At 47.2% G+C, this 19,091-nt stretch overlaps 1 protein-coding gene across 2 annotated transcripts in view; it reads right to left on the reverse strand.

The window, feature by feature from the left end:
- The window catches only part of LOC119458207 (uncharacterized), a 61,567-nt gene extending 46,100 nt beyond the window's left edge, over positions 1-15,467 (reverse strand). Inside the window, exons 1-3 of one of the 2 annotated variants that reach the window (XM_049670839.1) lie at positions 15,292-15,467; positions 4,449-4,733; positions 298-433 (exon numbers count right to left, since the gene is read on the reverse strand). In XM_049670839.1, coding sequence (XP_049526796.1) covers positions 298-433; positions 4,449-4,708 — 396 coding nt within the window. In that variant the 5' untranslated portion in view covers positions 4,709-4,733; positions 15,292-15,467. The remainder of the gene's footprint in view (positions 1-297; positions 434-4,448; positions 4,734-15,291) is intronic. The other variant, XM_037720031.2, reaches the window with a different exon arrangement.
- Between the last annotated feature and the right edge of the window lie 3,624 nt (positions 15,468-19,091).

A 19,091-nucleotide genomic window follows, 5' to 3' on the forward strand; every position in this document is an offset into this window, starting at 1 on the left:
AAAAAGGGCTGTCCGACGTGGTTGGCTCAACATAAGGTTTTCCTTTTTTTTCTTTTACCGCTACACGTACGATGAAGAAAGATAAAACGCCGGTCCTTCTATATAGATTCTGATGAGCGGCAAAGAACCAGAGCACGTCAAAATTTTAGCCACAAGGCTTTCACCCTTGCAGCTAAAAGCAACGTTTTTCTAGCATGCGGACGTCAAAAATTTATCTACGAATCAGAAGCAGCAAGTAAAACATCGATTAAAAAAGCAAAGGCGAGTATATACATCCGCATAGCATAGCGGTCGCACCTTGGGTTCCAGCTCTTGGTCCAGGAAGTTCCAGAAGTTGCACGCCTCGTCGTAGGCATCCGCTATGTCGCCAGTGTAGAACCGCCTCGTCGCTTGCTGATCGTCCGGGGGGCAGCCGGACCGGCAAGAGCTGACGCTGTAACGCCACATCCTTAAAAGTGAACGCGTTGCTCGTGCGGCTAGCGATAACGTTTCGGCAAAGTGGGCGAGTCACGCTGTCGCCAAAGGTGGCGATAGCGCCCAACATTGTCTCGTCATTACCGCGTGCTTTTTGAGCGCCTTCGCTTTTTTTTTTTTTTTTTTTTTTTGCCGCGTCATGCATCCAGGGGTCGTATTCTGCGACGACCACTTTCGGCGATACTATCGCTTCGGCGACAATATTGCCGGCGTCCGGCAAGCGCTGATTGGCTGGTTGAACAAATTCGGATGAGCCGATTGGCTGTTGAGCACTACGTCACGCGAAGGTCATAGTATCGCCGAGGCGATCGTCGCAGAATACGTCCCTAGAATGATCGTTACATGACGATTCCAACAGCTTTAGAGCATCGTGTGCGATGTTACCTTGTTCCAAAAAACGGATCAACGACGTGCATGCGACAGGTCATGTGCTGAAAAAAAAAAGAACCTACAGATAATTTGTGACGATGGGTATTTACTCACCGCTACAATTTATCTGTACGGTTTTTTTTTTTTAGCTTATCGCCAAGCGTCTAGACGGCCAAGCAACATTTTATGATGCGACGAGCGAGATGATAATAAATGAGTGGGTGGGTGTGTGACCTTTATTGATAATCGTGAAGGCTGGTTTGTTTTAAGCGAGCGGGGGCGTATGCCTACAATTGGTATCAAAATTTTACGGGTCGCGTGATATGAGAAAGCGCGAACTTCAGAGAAGTCTGCGACCGTATAGTCAGCACAAACCGTTCAACGCAATGGCTCTTCGCATATATCCTCCCAACACATCACATATCCTATGGAAATGCCATCCAAAACTTACCCCCTCACCCAAACCTTCATCCCTCCCACCTACCCCTTCCTCCGAGTGGCTGACCGCCGCAACCACCGTTCACGACCAACGATTCCTCGCGGGCTTCATCGGCCTATAGCGCTGAAGCACGCCGCAAGCGACGCCCTGGACTGAGGGCGTCAATGCATTTTTTTATCGCAGAATAAAGTGATTTCTCTCTCTCTATCTCTTCGCATATACCGGTACGGACTGTAAATCTGAGTACCAGCAGAATTCAGGAAGGCTAATAAGTGCTAGGCGAGCTGGTACGCGGTCAACATTGAATTAAACCAGCGAATCAGACGCGTACACAGAGACAAGACGTGCGCGGGAGGATGCTGGTCGTCCTTTACATTTCTCGTATCGTTGCGCGCGTCTAGGTCGTTTGTTTTATTTGGTGGCCGAGCAGGATGCGTGACGAAACAGCGCAAATAGTCACGTTCAATAAACTTTTGACAATGACTGTACGTGCCTACCAAACGCAATATAACCACCACTTTTTTTTCCCTTTTTTTTTCGCTGCTGACGACGAAAGAATGACGATTTGTCGTGCGTTCTCCAGCATTTCGCCGCTGTTACAAAGGGTGAATGTTGCGCTTAACCCGGGCACGCATACACAAAAGCAGTTCCTAGGTTACAGCTGCTGTAAGAACAGAGGCGCCAGCGAAGCGTTATAGCGAACAGATTAGTATATTAGCGAAGACCATCGTTGAAACGAAAAACCGTGTTTTAAACGGAAAGCATTGGGAATTCGATGCCTAATCTTGAACGCGCTCAAGAACTTCCCACGAAGTCGTAACGCGACTGCGGCCAATGGCTGTGGCCAACTCTGTAAATAACTCTTTTTTTTCTGACTGCAGTGCATGCATTTCATGTCCTATCACTACAATTCCGCTTAATTACCACTACAGACGCGAAGCACGAAATCCGCACCGGACCACTCGCTGCAACCTATACGCGATTACCCATTGCTTTTCAATCTACCAACTTGAAGAGGCCAATAGGGCGACGAAGGCCACTTTTCCTAGTGGCAGCAGCTCTTGGAGAATACTAACTGTAACCTTTCATGATACTCAAGAAACGAGGCAGCTCTTCCCGGGTGCCAGCAGAATTTCATCGCCAACATGCCGCCACTATCAAGTGCGTCTCAAAAAATGTTCTACGGGCTTAATTCCACGAGGTTCGAGTGCACCTCCCGTGTTATACCACATATTTTTTTAAAGCATCTCTGCTTTCAACGAAATGTCACTTATAACGAAATAAACTTTTTTTAGGAGGATGCAGAAATGCCCGAACGGCGAAACATCAAGGAAGGTTGGAAGCGAGAAGGAAAAGGACGGGCTTTTGATATTCGGGGGGAGAGCTGTCGATTCACAATCCAGAGAAAGAAGCCCTTCGAAATTCGATTCCAAAAATTAGGCATTGCTGTAAACACTGAAAATATTCTCTCCTTTGGGTCATCTATACATTGGGCTTTAGCCGCAGGAACGTATGCACGGCCGTCTGCGAGTTCCTTTGTGACGCAAGGAGAAATACGTGATTAACTTACCGATCAATTACTTAATATTTCACAAAATTCCAATTTTAGATTGTTCAAGAAGTTTATTACCTTCAAATTTGCTAAGGAAAATAAAAATTCCGTAGGATGATGCGTAAGCATTTCTTAGTAACGACGTGGTCTCAAGTGCTCACACTCAACACTGCTGGTAATCCTAGCACTGCCCAGCGGCTGCGGTCGTCTTGGCGCCATTGCGGTAAATGCGACAGCGCTGCGGCGACAAGAACTGCTGCTCCACACTTCTGGCTTACTAAAGGTGTGCCTAGTGCGTGCCTGATTGCACACGTCACGTGGTCACAGAGACTCGCTCGTGCCGCTGCTCGCGCATTCGTCATCGTCTTCTTTCACAGCTGGAAAAAAAAAACATTGCTGCTGGCTCCAGCTTGAAAGCGATCATCTTACGCTGAGGATGGACAGACGCTCGGGCAGTTTTCTCGTTGGGTAACCATATAAATTACTACTCATTTAAAACAATAAGAAGTAACAGTGCATTCGAATGAGAATGTCAAGTAATTTAATGACTGTCTCTTGAGCGCGCAGGCTTTCGCCTTCACCATCTTCGGCGTATGCTAAAGTGACTGTCAATTTTTGTTTCGCACTTTAATATTAGTTCAAGAAGATTTAACATAAAAGGCATGCGCGGCCGGTGTTTTGTTTTACGACATTTTTTTTTGTGGGCTGCGATTCTGAAAATTCCGAGGAATGACATTGTAAATAAGGGACCGTAAAGTGTGAGCAACTTGGGTGGTAAAACATTGCTGCTGGCTCTATCTTGAAAGCGATCGTCTTACGCGAAGGGCAGACGGACTCTCGGACAGTTTTCTCTTTGGGTAACCATAGAAATGCTTACGCACTTTAAAAACAATGTCCGCAACATTACATTGTGCACTTTAAGTTCCTTGTACAATTTCACCTTTACCCTGACACATACTTTTTCCATCGTTTTCTCTCCCCCCGCCAGTTTAACTGCCAGCTTCGTGGCCAATGTCCCGTAGGGAGTAACAATATAGGAGGCAAGCAAGGAGTGCAGAGATTCATGTCCGCGGTGACCAAAAAGGGAAGAGCGACGCCAAGGTCAGAGGCCAAGGTCAGCAGCGAGGCGAGTCTCGGTTACCGGGAAAAGGGGCCACATGGACCGAACCGAATCGACAGCGGCTATGCGACCTCAGCTCGGCGAACGGCGGCTAACGCAACCAAGGACACCGCGTCTTCGCACCGCATGAGATCAGTCTTTTTTTTTTTTTTTCGCGACGTGCGAACTCAAGTTTCCGAGCCATGCCTCACGAATGCCTTCTGAGAATACGTTACGACTGTTACGTTTATTTTGGCTGGTTATTTGTATTACGTTCTTAGCCCTTGTTAATGTAGGGCTTGTTGTGCTCTCTTTCTCTATTCAAATAAGCTTTAAGACGTAATGTAAATACGCGCATCCCGTCTCCTTTTCTGTGCAACCCCAAGCAGCGGCCCACCGATTAACCAGGGGTGTTCAGATTCGTGGGCAAGTACAGTTAATTAAAGGTAATTGGAAGGCTCCTTATCGCGAAGTCATCTCAACACAGGGGAAATGTGGATCGTATAGACTCGTACCTGGAAGGCATAGGCTGGCCTGCGTCCTGCAAGAGAGTCGACTGGCACTGCGGCAGGAAGGGGCCGGAGCCGTTGACGTCCGCCGCGGTCATCGTCGGAGCCGAGCTCTGAGAGCGGCTGTAGCCGAAGGTGCCCTCCGGCGGGGCCTCGTAAGGCGCCGGCCACGTTTCTGCGCTCGCAGGCTGGACCGTCTGATGGGTCGCACCGCAGTCGCCATCGAGAGAAGGTTGCATCGCGCCTGTGACGTTTGGCACTTCCATCTCACCCTCTCGCCGTTACCTGAGTCTATAATGGTTGGGGCCATTGGGAGATAGAGAGAGAGAGAGAAAGATCATATTATTACTACATACAATTCATTCATTCGTTCGTTCGTTTATTTAATTTAACCACAGGCATTCTTTGCTTACTTCAGCGTTTTGAGCCTATCTATCCATCCATCTATCGGTCTATCTATCTTCTTACGCCAACGCAGTGACCCAAGTTATCTACTGCAGCTTGAGCCACTAGGTAAGGCGGCAGGCCGTGAGTCTATCGTGGTCGTTTCATCGTCGTCATTCCAGATTCGTCATCTGAGTCCCATCATACTTTAATCATGCCGTCATCGGCGCGTCCTCTATACGTCGGCCCAGTGGCCCAAGTTGTCTAACAGCTTGGGACACTATGTATGAAACCGCGTTCGTGACGTCGTCGATGTCGTTCCGTCGCCGTCATTCCAGCTATGTCATCCGACTCTTGTCATGCCACCGTCGTCACGCCATCGACGTCATACAGACGTCACGCATTCCTTGCCTTATATACAGTCGTCGTGAAACCGCGGTGGTCGTTCCGTAGTCGTGCGTCACCCCCAGCTTCGTCATCCGACTTTCGTTCCTGTCGTCGTCCTCATGCCACCCTCGTCATAATGGCTTCAAGATACAGTCTTTATCCCGTAATTGTCGTCGTACACTAGTCGTCATCCCGTTGTCATCACCGCTGTCATGCCATCTTCATCATTCTATTCTCATACAGTCGTATACACTGGTTGTCATACCGTCATCGTGGTTGTATTTGCGGTCGTTCCATCGTCGTCGTACCATCAACAGTCATCGTGAGAAGAGGTCTTCTGTTATGTTCATTTATTAAATGCGTAAGCATCTCTATGCTTACCCAATGAAAAAAAATTGCCCGCCAATCCACCCTGTGAAGGTGGTTGGAAAGAGAAGCTTTTTACGCCACCCTCACGGTGACTGCGGCGCACTTGATATTTCACACACTACAACGTAACTTTAACCACGGCCTTTATTATTATTTACTTCACAACAATGTTCACTACTGCTTTATGATCGGTGTGATATACACTCAAATTTTCAGTTTTCACTGTAGTTACATTCTTTGCCAAGGTTAAATCAATGCACGTTCCGCGAATACACGTTCTGCCGTCTTTACTTTCCGTGGTCTACCCAAAGTGGGGTGGGTAGTCCAGAAAATGAACCGAAGCAGTTACTAGGCTGGAAGGGTTTCGAATGACGTCAACCCTCTTTCAAGCAGCTGCATAAGCTTTGCAACAGCTGCAATCTATGCTTACGGACCGCGCCGAGCCTGTTTCCGTTGTTTGCCCGCAGCCCTTATCATCCATCATGTTGGCTCATCACTTTGAAGCTTGTTTTTGTGGTTTTTCTTGCGAAAACGAGTGCTTAGTTGTACGCTGAATGCCTGAATTCAAGTAAGCTATACTGCTATACCTGCAATTGTTAGCTGTTCGTCGGGATCGTTTTTTTTTTTTTATTACAACGACGGACACGACAGAACCCTTGGCTGGTAGAGGTACAAAGCTTCGCTTTAAAACTGCCCGCGCGTCAGTCCGTCCGCCCGTCCGTCCGTCGGTTCGTCCCTCGCGTAAAGGCCGATTCACGCTTGGCCGACACGGCACCGATTTTGGACTGCCGACTGTTGGCGACAGCGTTTTCCTTACTTTAAACAGTTGGCCACAGCGTTTTCCGTCCTGTAAACTGCTCGCGTCATCAGTCGGCAGACCAAAATCGTTCTCGTGTCGGCGTAGTGGGAATCGGCCTTAAGACGATCGCTTTCAAGAGAGAGCCCGCAGCAGCGAGCGACGTTTTTCTTCGTGCCGCCTGGCGCTTCGACGCAAAGCGAAGCGGCGAAAACACAGCGCGCGGAGCTATCAGCAGTCGGCACTCTCTGTCGGCTTCGCAGATCGCTTTCAAGATGCGGTGCGTGCGGCCGCGCCAGAGTACGTTTTATCAGGTCCGTCCCGCCGCCGGAGTCCTTTGATCACGGGTCATAACGGTTCGACACGGATGGACAAGGAGCTAAAGAGCGATAACGGCTTATGATGATCGGAGCGTCATCAGCTGGCCTGGCGCCGCCACCTACAGTACTTTGCTTGCGTTATCAATGCACCTTGCGCCTCCGTCCGCACCAGTTTGTGTCGCCGCAGCGCTGTCGTTTGTACTGGCCGGATCAAGTGTCAAAACACTGATAATGACACCAAGGTGCGTGGATATGAGCAAGTGGCACAATGCTTACGCATACTTAGACAACTCCCGGAGGAGTTCCTGCTTAAAAGTTTATTTATTTATTTATTTATTTATTTATTTATTTATTTATTTATTTATTTATTTATTTCAATATCTACAGGACATATTCCTGCCCAAGCAGAAGGTGTTCATGAAAAATGAAGGTTGTGTGTTCGAATCGCGTACGGGTTACCACTGTCGGAAACCGACGGGTCACAGCGGAGCCTCAGAACAAGAGGACCAGCGTAGCAGGCTTTTAGAATAGCAGTGCCCGTGCCGTGCTTGCGTATCGAGCACGCGCTACCCATCTTTATTGAAGGGCCCCTCACCACGTCTGGCCATTTTGAGCTGACAAGTGCAGTGCATACAATGCGCGCTAACGATCGTGTCTGCTACTAGCGGAAACAGGTCAAATTTCAAGTTAAACGCCGTTTGTCCTTCTCCTTGCGGGTGCCGCGCTGCCAGCCGGAGAGTCGACGAATTTCGCACAAATGCGCCTACGTAGATCGCAGTGCTGTGACGTCGCTCGTAGGGACACGTGACTTCGAGAATTATTCGAGACAACATCAGTTATTTGTTTAATGTGTTGCTAAAGTTTAGGGAAATAATAAAACACAAAAACCGAATGTCTGCGTGTTTTTCTTTTACTTCGCACCGCAGCAAGAGGGAGAGTCGCGAGAAAAAGTTTGGAGACCACGGCATCAGCAAAACAATTTAATATATTCAAGCACAGCTCCACGGCTTCGAATTACCTTAATACCTTACATTGGTCAAACACGTGCATGTATAGACGCGCGCTCTTGAGTTCAGCCGGAACGCCCAGGCTGCGAAGAAAAAAAATCGTGGCACCTTTGGTCCACAAACATTTGCTCGCGACTGTACTTCCGTTTCGTCTGCTTGTTCCCACGTCGTGCAGTCACGCGCGCTGACAACGAAATTATGTCATTTTCTACCGTATTCTAGCACGTGATGATGCTCTGTGATCCGCTTGCGTCTGCCTCAGTGTTCGTGCAGCACTGACTTATACCGCTAGTCGGGCGTTCTCGTGCACAGCGTCCAAAATCGTACGCTGCGCGATTCTAGACAAACGCAACAGCTCGCACTCGAGGCCGTCACCGGAAGTGCGCCGCGCAGCAAAAAATACGACAAAGAAAAAAAAAGACGGTTATTTATTAACGAACAATCGCAGGACTTGGGCAGGATTGGAGCTATACATTAAGCACTGGATTCAAATTATGCGCTTGTGTAGTTCACATCCGGCGCTAATGCAGCTCCGCTAACGTGGAACCTGGAGAAGTGCGAAGCAGTGATGCGCCGGTGTTTTCTTTATGTTATTCTTGTGCTATTCCTGCACAAGAGGAATCGAGCGCTTGTGGGGTGGTGGCGCCCTCTCTTACGCTGTGCAGGTACTAGACTGGCGTTTCGGAAGTGCTTTTCGCGAGTTTCTGCTAATTCCCGCATATCCCTAGCTCATATACCCGGCTTAACCAATGCGTGTATGTGGCATACGTGATCTTATTATCGTTAATCGTGACATAACTTACCGAGCATATGATGTTATTGATGTCATGACCTATGAGTCACGTTAGTCGTACATTCGTACCCTTCCATGCCAATTTTGGTACATACCAAGTGAACGAGATGCGAGTTTTCGGCAGATCTTGTTTTTGCGCGTGACCACGACGACATGACATCACATTAGAAGCCGACAGCCCGGGCGTCTAAAGTGATTCGGACTTGAAAGAAAGAGGCGGGGCCCGTAACGTATGCGTCACGCGATTCTCCAGCTTCGGCATGGGAGAACGCAGGGAAGGAATATCGCTTGCGGAGGCTAGACGAGGCAAGGGGAGAGAGTGTCTCTCTTGGCAGTGGCGCTCGCCTCTTGAAAGCATGGTTTCGCGGCGCTGAAATATTTCTATCTCGGCTATTCATGAACCTATTTGAAAAATGCTTGCAGTAGACCGCTTCCTATAGAGGGCACATAACAACTTCCAGCGTATAACTAAAATTTGCTATCTGGACTATTGAGGGACTCTTTAAGGCGAACGCATTAGGTGTCTATGTTGGCGGTGCCCTTGGCGAAACTGGGCCGCGGCGAAAAATGGCCGACACCACAAATAGTAAAATCACGTGAACAAATGCTCGGATTGACGTCACATTTCTCATGGAGGTTCCTGTAAACAAAGTAAATGAACGGATTTGAAAAAAAAATTTGGTGCATTTAGGTCTGGGTGGGAATCGATCGAGCCCGGATCTCCGGGGTGCGAGACGAGCACGCTTCCCATAAGCCACGGCTGCTCCACGGTTGTGGCTTAATAAGAGTGTACCTGGTGCGTGCCTGATTGCACACGTCACGTGGTCACAGAGACGCGCTCGTGCCACTTCTCGCGCGTTCGTCGTCGTCGTCTTCCACAGCTGGTTCCGGTGCCGCTCATCATGCCAGCGTTCCCATACGGCCCCTCCCTCTGCGAAGGCGCTGACCGCACTGGCCCACTACCAGTAGGTGCGGCGATTTCGGCGAGTTCTGTCGTGCGCTCCGATGGACAGTTGCCACAATTCTTCATAAACGTATCTTAATCATCACAAGAAGTGTGCCTATTGTGCAAACAGGATTTCGCCTTAACGCTTTACAAACGTGTAACACTTGCTTAATTTTTTTTCTCGTCTTCCGCAACCGGCACCAAGTGCGCCGGCTGAGAGCGCTGAACTTAAGCGTCCTCGCGTTCCGGCGTCGGTGGGCGCTACATTACTACCAAGAATGACTCCTGTACCTACCGTATAGACTCGTGTAAAGGCCGCACTTTTTTCACAATTTTGATGGTATGCGGCCTTTACACTGGACGGCACCTTTAGGTCAAAATGGTGCCGACGCAGCCAGCTACTTGTGCCATCTTTCTAGAGGAGGCGATGCTTGAGCACACCCCAGATCTTGTGCACACCCCGGCTCTCGCCATCTGTAGTAGTGGCCCGCGAAAGTACGCAGCGCGCGAAAATTCGCCGATGCGCGCCCGCGCGGCATCGAACGCGATCGCTCCGCCGTTGAAACTTCTTTCCCAAATTTTGGGCTGCCAAGTTAAGGGTGCGGCCCTTACACGAGTCTATACGGACATATATATACGGTACAAGCGCAATACCACATACAAGCATCAAGAGGAAACACTAATAAAGCATCATTGCGATATCCGCATAGGAAATACATTCGCTATACAAATATCTACAGTATTATTCATATTATTATTAAATTGCTATTACTAAGAATATCTTGCATGCATTTGCTTATAGTGTAGGTATTTATTGTTGTGGCTGTTGCTTATAGTATTGGTATAGGTTTTTATTGATGCGTCTTCATGGATTGTCATTTAATGCTATTACTAATGCATTGACACTGCTGCCAATTATTGGCCCCCCTGGCCTCCGTCAAGCTGTATGCTTACAGCTTTTTTGCCAGGGGAGCCTTCAACACAACTTTGTATGTGTGTTGTGAATAAATTTTAATTGAATTGACTAAATTTGTAAATTTATCCGTCGCCGCTTTATCCTGTCAAACTAACGCCTTCGTACTGTCTTCTGTATGCCTCTGGAGCTATAAATCGTCTTGTACAGCCTGGCTGCGCCGGCTAAATAACCCCAATCAATCGAGTTTATTAGGCTGACGCTTGTGTCCGAGTCTTCTTTCGCTCAATTCGTTACCGCCTCCCCGCCCGCCGAAGCCCATTGGCTCGTGCTACAGGAATGGATTTGCGCCGACAACTGATGCACTTCTTCTGTCTGGGGTTTTACGTGCCAAAACCAGTTCTGATTAATGTCATCAATCAAAATTAATCCGGGGGGCTCCGGATTAATTTTGACGAACTGGAGTTCTTTAACATGCACTACAACGCAAACACACGGGCTTATTATTATTATTATTTTTGCATTTCGCCTACATCGAAATGCGGCCGCCGCGGCCGGGATTCGATCCCGCGATCTCGTGTTCGGCAGCGCGCAGCGCCTTTGCTGACTGAGCCATCGCGGCGGGTGACAACTGATGCACACCGTGCTACGCATGAAAATCGCGTATGGCGTACGATATAACCTTCCACATACAGACTGCGTTGCACGCGAGAATGTGCAGTATGTTGCATTCGCTAATTACCTCTTATCGCAGGAAATACGCGTGACGCCATGTTACGTGTAACATGGAGCTTATAAAAAGATAAAATATCGAAACCTTATATGCGAATGACACCAGCAGTATGTCGTCAGCCGCCACCTGAAGAACCTTCCAGCGATTTTTTTATTGAATAGTTACTGGCCCTGGTGGCCCAGTGTTTACAACGTTCTGCTACCGAGCAGGAGGTCCGGGGTTCGATTCATGGAGTCCTGACTGTGGCGGCCGCATTTCCATAGCTGTGGAATGCAAAACCCCTCATGTACCATGCTTCGTGTACGCGTTAAGCAACACCAAGTGGTATATGTTCGTCTGAAATTTGATTAGCTTTATTGCATTGAAAGTAAATCACACAATCTATCGAGAAGTGGGAGTAGATTTTCTTTATTTATTTAGACCGTAATTATTTTTCAAGTATCATAGAAAATTGCAAAATAAAGAAACCTGAAGAATCAAGTTTAGAACTTTAACTGAGCAACAAAAAACAATATCACAATTTTTTAAACGGCATCTATTGAGGCACCTAAAGAGGGAAAATTTGATGCACTACTCTGAAATATATGACTAATTTGTCAGTAGGAGTTTTGCTAAACCTTCGTAAACATTGTAAATAATTCAGGCAACCTGGAGACGTATAAACCACATTTCTCCACTTTGGTCGCTTTAACAGATTCAGTTTACCTTGGCTTCTTTAAGTTACCAGTTAGTTGTGCATTATGATTGCTGTGTTGTACCAAAGACGCATGCATTTTGTCTACTTTTGTAGATAAGTATAGGTGTGAAACCATAAAATATATTGCTGTAGTGACTGAGGTTGTGAATGAAGCAAGGCAACTAATGTTCTGTGTTGCAGCTACACTTATTTGCTTTGAGTTCAGAACTGATATTTCTTGTTTTTGTGGGGTCAGAGTTACCGATTTGTAAACTGTGTGCTTTACGATTTTTTTAAACCTTACCAAGTTCTGACAGTTTTTCTTTAAAATTTTAGGCGCTAAATGTAAATTCTGCTTGCCGCAATCGGTAAAACTTAGCTTATTCTCTTCATCCTTTCAAGTCATTATAGCTGCTTCAATATAGACTTCTTTTTCATGCAAAACTCGTCATAACTCCCTACGCCCTATTCGCAGCCCACGGACAAAATAAGGTATTCATGTGCTCTTATATGAGTTGCCAAAACACCTTTACGAATTACAGTGTGACGGTGTTGACCTCTGTACCGTATCAATTATTGAACGCTTCGCTTATTATACGTATGTCTTGATAAGTGGCGTGTTACGTACTGCATTTTTCTTTACTCGCTGAAATATATACAGGCTCTTTCATTGTCCATATCATACTACTGTCAGCATATTTTTTATGTGGCTTGTTTCTCGATTTATGACGTCATGTAAATTTTAGTAACGTCGCTACGTGCCTGAGAAAAATCCCGTGTATTTACGTTTACTGGAATTTAAAAAAAAGAACGACTGTTGCAGATAACATATTTGTAGTTCTTGAGCCAGATCATTCAGAGAGGCGGACATTACTTGCACGAGAAATCGAAACACGCATTCAATTTTTTTTTTCAAAAATCAACATCTAGAAATTTCTTTTTAATTTGAAGCCCTATATCAAAACTCCGCGTGTAGAGTCATTATAATACTACTTTCTCTCCCAAATGCAACAAATTTCGTTCATCTCGGTCCAGCGCTCGTCCAATAAAAGCATTTCTGCGTTTCACACATATTTGAATAGGGAAAATGGAGCTGGTCGCGAGCTGAAGCTTCCTCTTAAAGGTGACGGCCTGCGAAATTAAAGAAAAGTAAAAAGGCCGACACAGCAGTGGGGCTCGCAAACACGCGGCCGTGACGAACTGATCCCTGCGCGTAATCAGTCGAATGGCCTGCAAATATATGACACGGCAACATTCCCCGAGGTGGCCCGCTGCATTTGCGCCGCTGTTCGAGTTAGCGTGACTCGACAAATTCGGAACGTGCGCCGCAGTTTCCGATAGGTCCGACTTTCGCAGAGTTATCACACTGTGGCAACCCTGTCGCGCGCAGTACGCGAGAGGCTCGCCGCTATATTTCAGAAGTCTGTAGCGGCCACATCAAGATAAAACGCCCGGTTGGGCATGAAGCGTGTTCCGTGCTCTCCCAACGTATCCGAGAGCAGCACTGTCGGGGCGTGCAAGCGGGAGGCAGCGTCGACGCTCTTCAAATTTTGCAGGCTGTCTTTTAAGCAAAGTGCACTATACGCAATATATAACGCGCATCAAGAACTTGAAACTGATATTTCCGAATGCGCGCTGAAAGTCCAGTGTCGACGTTATGGCCGTAAAGTGATGATTATAAATCAAGTTATAGGAAACGATTAACAAGAGCGCAACAAACACTGGAGGCTTCCCTCGGGTGTCTGCTAACAGCACAGCGTGGTTTTACTCGCATGTAAAGCTTCATTTTTCTTCAATACATGCTACGCGTTAGCTAGGACAACCCTGTATGGAAATAGTTTCTGAAGTTCGCAGTTGCGCATTAACTTCGTAGCAATATGACAGCAACATCAACCCCCCCCCCCCCCCCCCCTCCCCTCCGCCCATTCGTTCGGTTTTACCCGAACAATGTTTCGTCCACTTACTCCTATTCAGTATTTAACTATGTCAGCGCTCATTCTATCGGGATTTTCCATAGCCCGAACAGCGAAGAAAAAAAAAAAAAAAGGTTCCGAGAGGATGCTTATATCTGAGAAAACGCGGTATTTGGAGCAAACGGCTTCGCTTTCAGCTGGACGGAAACACGACATTCCCGTGACGTCATGCAACTGCCACGCTTCGATACTGCTCATGCTCTATGAGTGGGCAATACACACAACAATGCCATGTTGTTTTGTAGACTGTACGGGAAGTCATTAGAAGGTGGAGGTACGGCTTCTTAAAATTGGCAAACCGCAAGAACTCATGAAAGCCCAGTTAGATGCACCCAAAGTAAGGATTCAGGTGATTGCAATACGCGCTGGATGACGGCACAACACACAAGATTAAAAAAAAAAAACATGAGAAAATGTTGGGGTGGGAAGGTTCGTGCCAGGACTCTTATATAACGTCCAAAAGATATGCGCTATAAACTGAAAATGCTGTAACGCATAACCGTGGGTCAAACACGACCTCTATAGAAGGTGAAGGAGCAGTGAAGTTCTAGTACCGTCACAGTCATCGTGTCCTTCCCTCCCCTCAAAACTAAAGTCGCTAGTGTAGGAAACAATTATTTATTCACCTCCAATGAACTGCCAGGATTTAGTTTTCGTTCAGACGAAACTATCTAGCTGCCGTCGAAGGCATGAAAATTCTAACAGTCGCATCGTACCTACAGACATCCGGTAGACCAGTTATTATGTAGCCTAATGTACGCGTCATACAGGTTGAAATTATGGGCACAAGACGGCCAGCATGTTTGCGACGTTATGTGTTCCAATAGTAGTACTGAAGATTACTAACCATCTTCTTTATACCGATTCGCTTCGTCCCTTTGTAGTACCTGACGTTGCATACCGCGCACTCCGCTTTCCACACCTTTAATTTAAACAAATTTCAAATGTTAACCAACGCAGAGAATTAACCGAGATTAATGACACTGGAATTGAAGGCAGAACGTAAAAAGCGTCAAGTTGTCGAAGCATTTGATTGAACACCTACAGAAAGCTATATCGAAGTTCTCGGCAAGTTTTATGATGATCAAAGACAAAAAACAAACATTTCTGATAATCCACGTAAGAAGCGTGCAGTTATGTAACTCCTTTCGCATACATTTCGTTAGCAAACAAAATCAGATATTGAAGAATAATCGCTTACGCATTTGTTCCGAGAAAATATGAAACAAAGTAATGGCGGGAAAACGAACCGAAAAGAAAAACGTTAAAGGTGTGTCCCATACAGTTCGGACCGTGAGAACTAAAGAAGTGTAATCGCTTAAGACATCGCTGGCCATCTAATCAAAGATGCCTGCTCTCATAAATCGCTCAAAACGACCAAGTTTTCAACATGCGGGCCAGTAAATCCAATAACTGTTCCAAGCAAGACAGTCACACGAGTCAACGAATCACCTCACGCCCAACTAATGCCGAGTAACTCGGCCAACACGCCACGTACGACGAAATCAACAAAACTGGCACTTGAAAGCCGGAGGAGTTAAATATCACTTACCACGCGCTGCGTAACAATGGGTCCGGGTAAAACTTCGCCGTGCACTAGGTCACAAGCTGCGCTGACAAAACCCGCTTCACACCCGTAGCAATTCAGACCGGACGAACGCCGTTCGTAGCTGTTAAGACAGACGGACGTAGGCGGACGGTCACAAAATCACGACTGAAGCGAAGATTCGCGGGTTCCTGGCGCGCAAATAGAGGTGAGCAACTACCCTCGCCCCTTACATCACGCGCTCGACAGGCTAGAAGCGATAACGAGCTTTAGATATCAAGATGACGCAGCGATATCGCATAGCCGCCAGCGCGGTGCCGCAGACGATTTCGGGCAGGCGCGGCAGCAGCGTCTGCACCATTGTCTGCACCGCAAGAGTCGTCTGCTACAGCTAGGTTAGCCGAAGAAACTCTTGGGGCTTACTGAGCGTATTAACGACATAAAAGGGGATAAAACTGCTACAAACCATCCTTCAGTTAACGCCTTGCCGGAGTAAAATAAATAGTGCTCACCATGCCGGTGTAAAAGTAATGACGTGAGGTGTTACGGGGCTCTCTGCTGGTAAAGAATTCGCCTCGATGTTTGTTGTTCTGCTTCAAAGCAGACGCTGCATGTGCTCCGTATGAACGCGAACTATGCCGCCAAAACACAGCGCAAGGTGGACTTCGTCCCCGCCACAGATGACTTTCAAGGTACAGTTCTGCGCCGCGCGGCCCGACGTAGAACGTGACCTGGTGCCTAGGCTATCGTCGTGTGGGGTACTTCGTTGAGGCAGTTCAGGATATCGCATGCTACTTTATGCAGATGGCCGTTCGCTTAGGCTCGACATGCTGGTTGACAGTCTGTGAGAATATACATTTCCCCATCCTGTCTCGAGGTCAATATGACGAGGGCAACGGCGGCCTCTTCTGCTGCGACGACGTTGTGCGTACGAACGGAGGCGGATGCCAGTTCCTCGTGCCTGTGTCCTGCCACGCTGATTATACCGTGCTCTCCTCATTCGGGTACTTCGCCGCACCTGTCCAGTGAGCAGTGTAGAGAGTGCCGTATCCCCTTTTATGTTGCTTTCGATCGTGCTTTTCTCGAGCCCGAGTGATATTCCGGGTGCATGTTACGCGGAATAGGGGATGGCTCATGGGTCGAAAATATGACCGTCCGGAAAATCCAATGGCACCGAAATTGATGGTGCCACCATTGATGGTCGAACCCACTACCTTTGTTGTTACTTAAGGCGAAGTTAATTAAGGTGCCACGTGGTGCCACCATGTGTTGGTGAAATAACTCTACCTTAATTAAGAGCGCTAATTAAGGCACTCGAACCCACGACCATTGGTGGGAGTCGTACCCACGACCATTGGTGTTACTTAAGGCGAAGTTAATTAAGGTGCCACCATGGTGCCACCAACAAAGGCCGTGGGTTAGAGTGCCTTAATTAACTCTACCTTAATTAAGATATAGTTAATTAAGGCAATCGATCCCACGACCCTTGATGGGAGTTGAAGCCACGATCATTGGTGTTACTTAAGGCGAAGTTAATTAATGTGCCACCATGCCACGTGGTGCCACCATGTGTTGGTGAAATAACTCTACCTTAATGAAGAGCGCTAATTAAGGCACTACAACCCACGACCTTTGGTGGGAGTCGTACCCACGACCATTGGTGTTACTTAAGGCGAAGTTAATTAAGGTGCCACCATGGTGCCACCAACAAAGGCCGTAGGTTAGAGTGCCTTAATTAACTCTACCTTAATTAAGATAGTTAATTAAGGAAATTGATCCCACGACCTTTGATGGGAGTTGAAGCCGCGATCATTGGTGTTACTTAAGGCGAATTATGTGCCACCTTGCTACGTGGTGCCACCATGTGTTGGTACATTAACTCTACCTAAATTAAGAGAGTTAATTCAGGCACTCGACCTTTGGTGGGAGTTGAACCCACGACCTTTTGCGTTAATTAAGACGACGTTAATTAAGACACAGTTAATTAATATAGAGTTAAGGCACTCGAACCCACGACCTTTGGTGGGAGTCGAACCCTCGACCGTTGGTGGGAGAAAACAACAGGAAGTAACAACACATTCGAATGAGAATTTAAAGTAATTTAGGGAATCTCGTGAGCACATAAGCTTTCGCCTTCATCCTCTTTAGCGTATGCTAAAGTGACTGTCAACTTTTTTGCTTACGTGTGGACTTGAGGAGTACTGGTTGACTGTCAGGTGTCGTCTCCGGGTATTGCAATCTTCGTAGAGTTGTTGTGCCTGTTCCAGTGAGGTTCAGGCGTGTCATTTGCGCATGTCGGTGTGCTTCTTTTAGTTCGTCTAAGGTGTTGTGGCTGCCCAGGGATAGAAGTTTCGTTGTTTCCGTGCCTGGGGAGTGGCCGATGGTTTTAACTGTTAATGCTAGGTTGAAGTTAACTTTTGCTTACGTGACTCTACTTACGATATGGGCCTGGGTCAAGCATAGTAGGTTGTCTTCCTTCATGCCATGTCTGCGACTGGCGACTCTGCTGATCATGCGAGCTACGCTGTAGGCAGTCTGTCTTAGTTATAGTGTGTTTATTTCGACCGTTATCTTGCATGTGACCACCTAATATGCGGAGTGTTTGAACTCTGGGTATAGATTTTTGCTTGGGGCATATTTCAATGGCCTCTCTAGCTGTGCTTTTTCTTCTGGATTTCTTTTTGAGGACGAGGTGCTCGGATTTTTCTCGCGTATTCGGTGACAGCGTCTGCCGCCGCTTGTAGGGCATCCTGCTGTTCTCCACACGAGCCTCGAGTTGTTCAAATTGTAATGTCGTCTGCATATATGGCGTGGCGAGCCCCATGTGGAAGTGTCATAAACAATAGACGCCAGTCAGCATTATAAGGTCAAAGGGTGTTACATCTTCCCATTCTATTGCCTTATATACCCTGGAAATCTAAAGGAAAATCTTCAATGCGCGCTGTAAAACGTCGCCGAAACGAACCCCATCCCAGCAATGAAGGAAAGCGTGATCAATTGTTTCCGGATGCTTTGATATGAGACTGGGGTGACAACCATGGCATATAAAAACCCCGTTAGTCTAAGAAAGTTGCGACCTTAAGCGTTCCATATAATTTAAAAAATAAAGTCATCTCTCTACATTGTACAGAGCCATATACAGTAGAGGTCAGGGTCAGATCGTACTAAAATGTGTCAATAGAACGCAGGTGACACCAAATATCCTAGATGGTTACGGAAACGACTTCTATCAAAACACAAAACGTAGAGAAATTAATCTCAGTTTGGTCTTTAGTGATCAGGACAGCACCCGTCCTTCCGCCAAATGTGAGCCACATATGCTTCGTCTCACTGTGGGAGAGCCACTTCTGAAAGTTGTCCAGAAGTTTCTAGAAATAATTCCGGTGGCCACGGTATGGCCTTCTAAATTTTTTCCCCGCGAGTATACCGAGGAGTTTGCCCGAACTACACGCGGGATTACCTAACGTATCCACGAAGGAGTTGGGGGCTTCAGAACTGATCGCAGTAATTTAGTCCAGGGATTCAGTGGAGCTTCGCGATTTTAATGCGATAGCATAATTGGCTCGCTTTACTCCCTCTATAGGTATCATTGCCTGGCTTCTAAAAAATGTGGGCCGATCCAGAAGGCAGTGCAGTCAGCGTCTCAAACCGCTAAGCTGTCACGAGGAAATAATGCGATAAACTGGCCCGTGCCAGACGTTTTAAAACGAGACTTTGGCACGAGAGAAGGATGGGTGTGAACGTGGCCTAATGGTTAGAGCATTGAGCTGCTGCGCTGGAAGACTCGAGCCCACCACCAGTCTGGC

This window comes from Dermacentor silvarum, chromosome 7, assembly GCF_013339745.2.
Source record: "Dermacentor silvarum isolate Dsil-2018 chromosome 7, BIME_Dsil_1.4, whole genome shotgun sequence".
NCBI lineage: Eukaryota > Metazoa > Arthropoda > Arachnida > Ixodida > Ixodidae > Dermacentor > Dermacentor silvarum.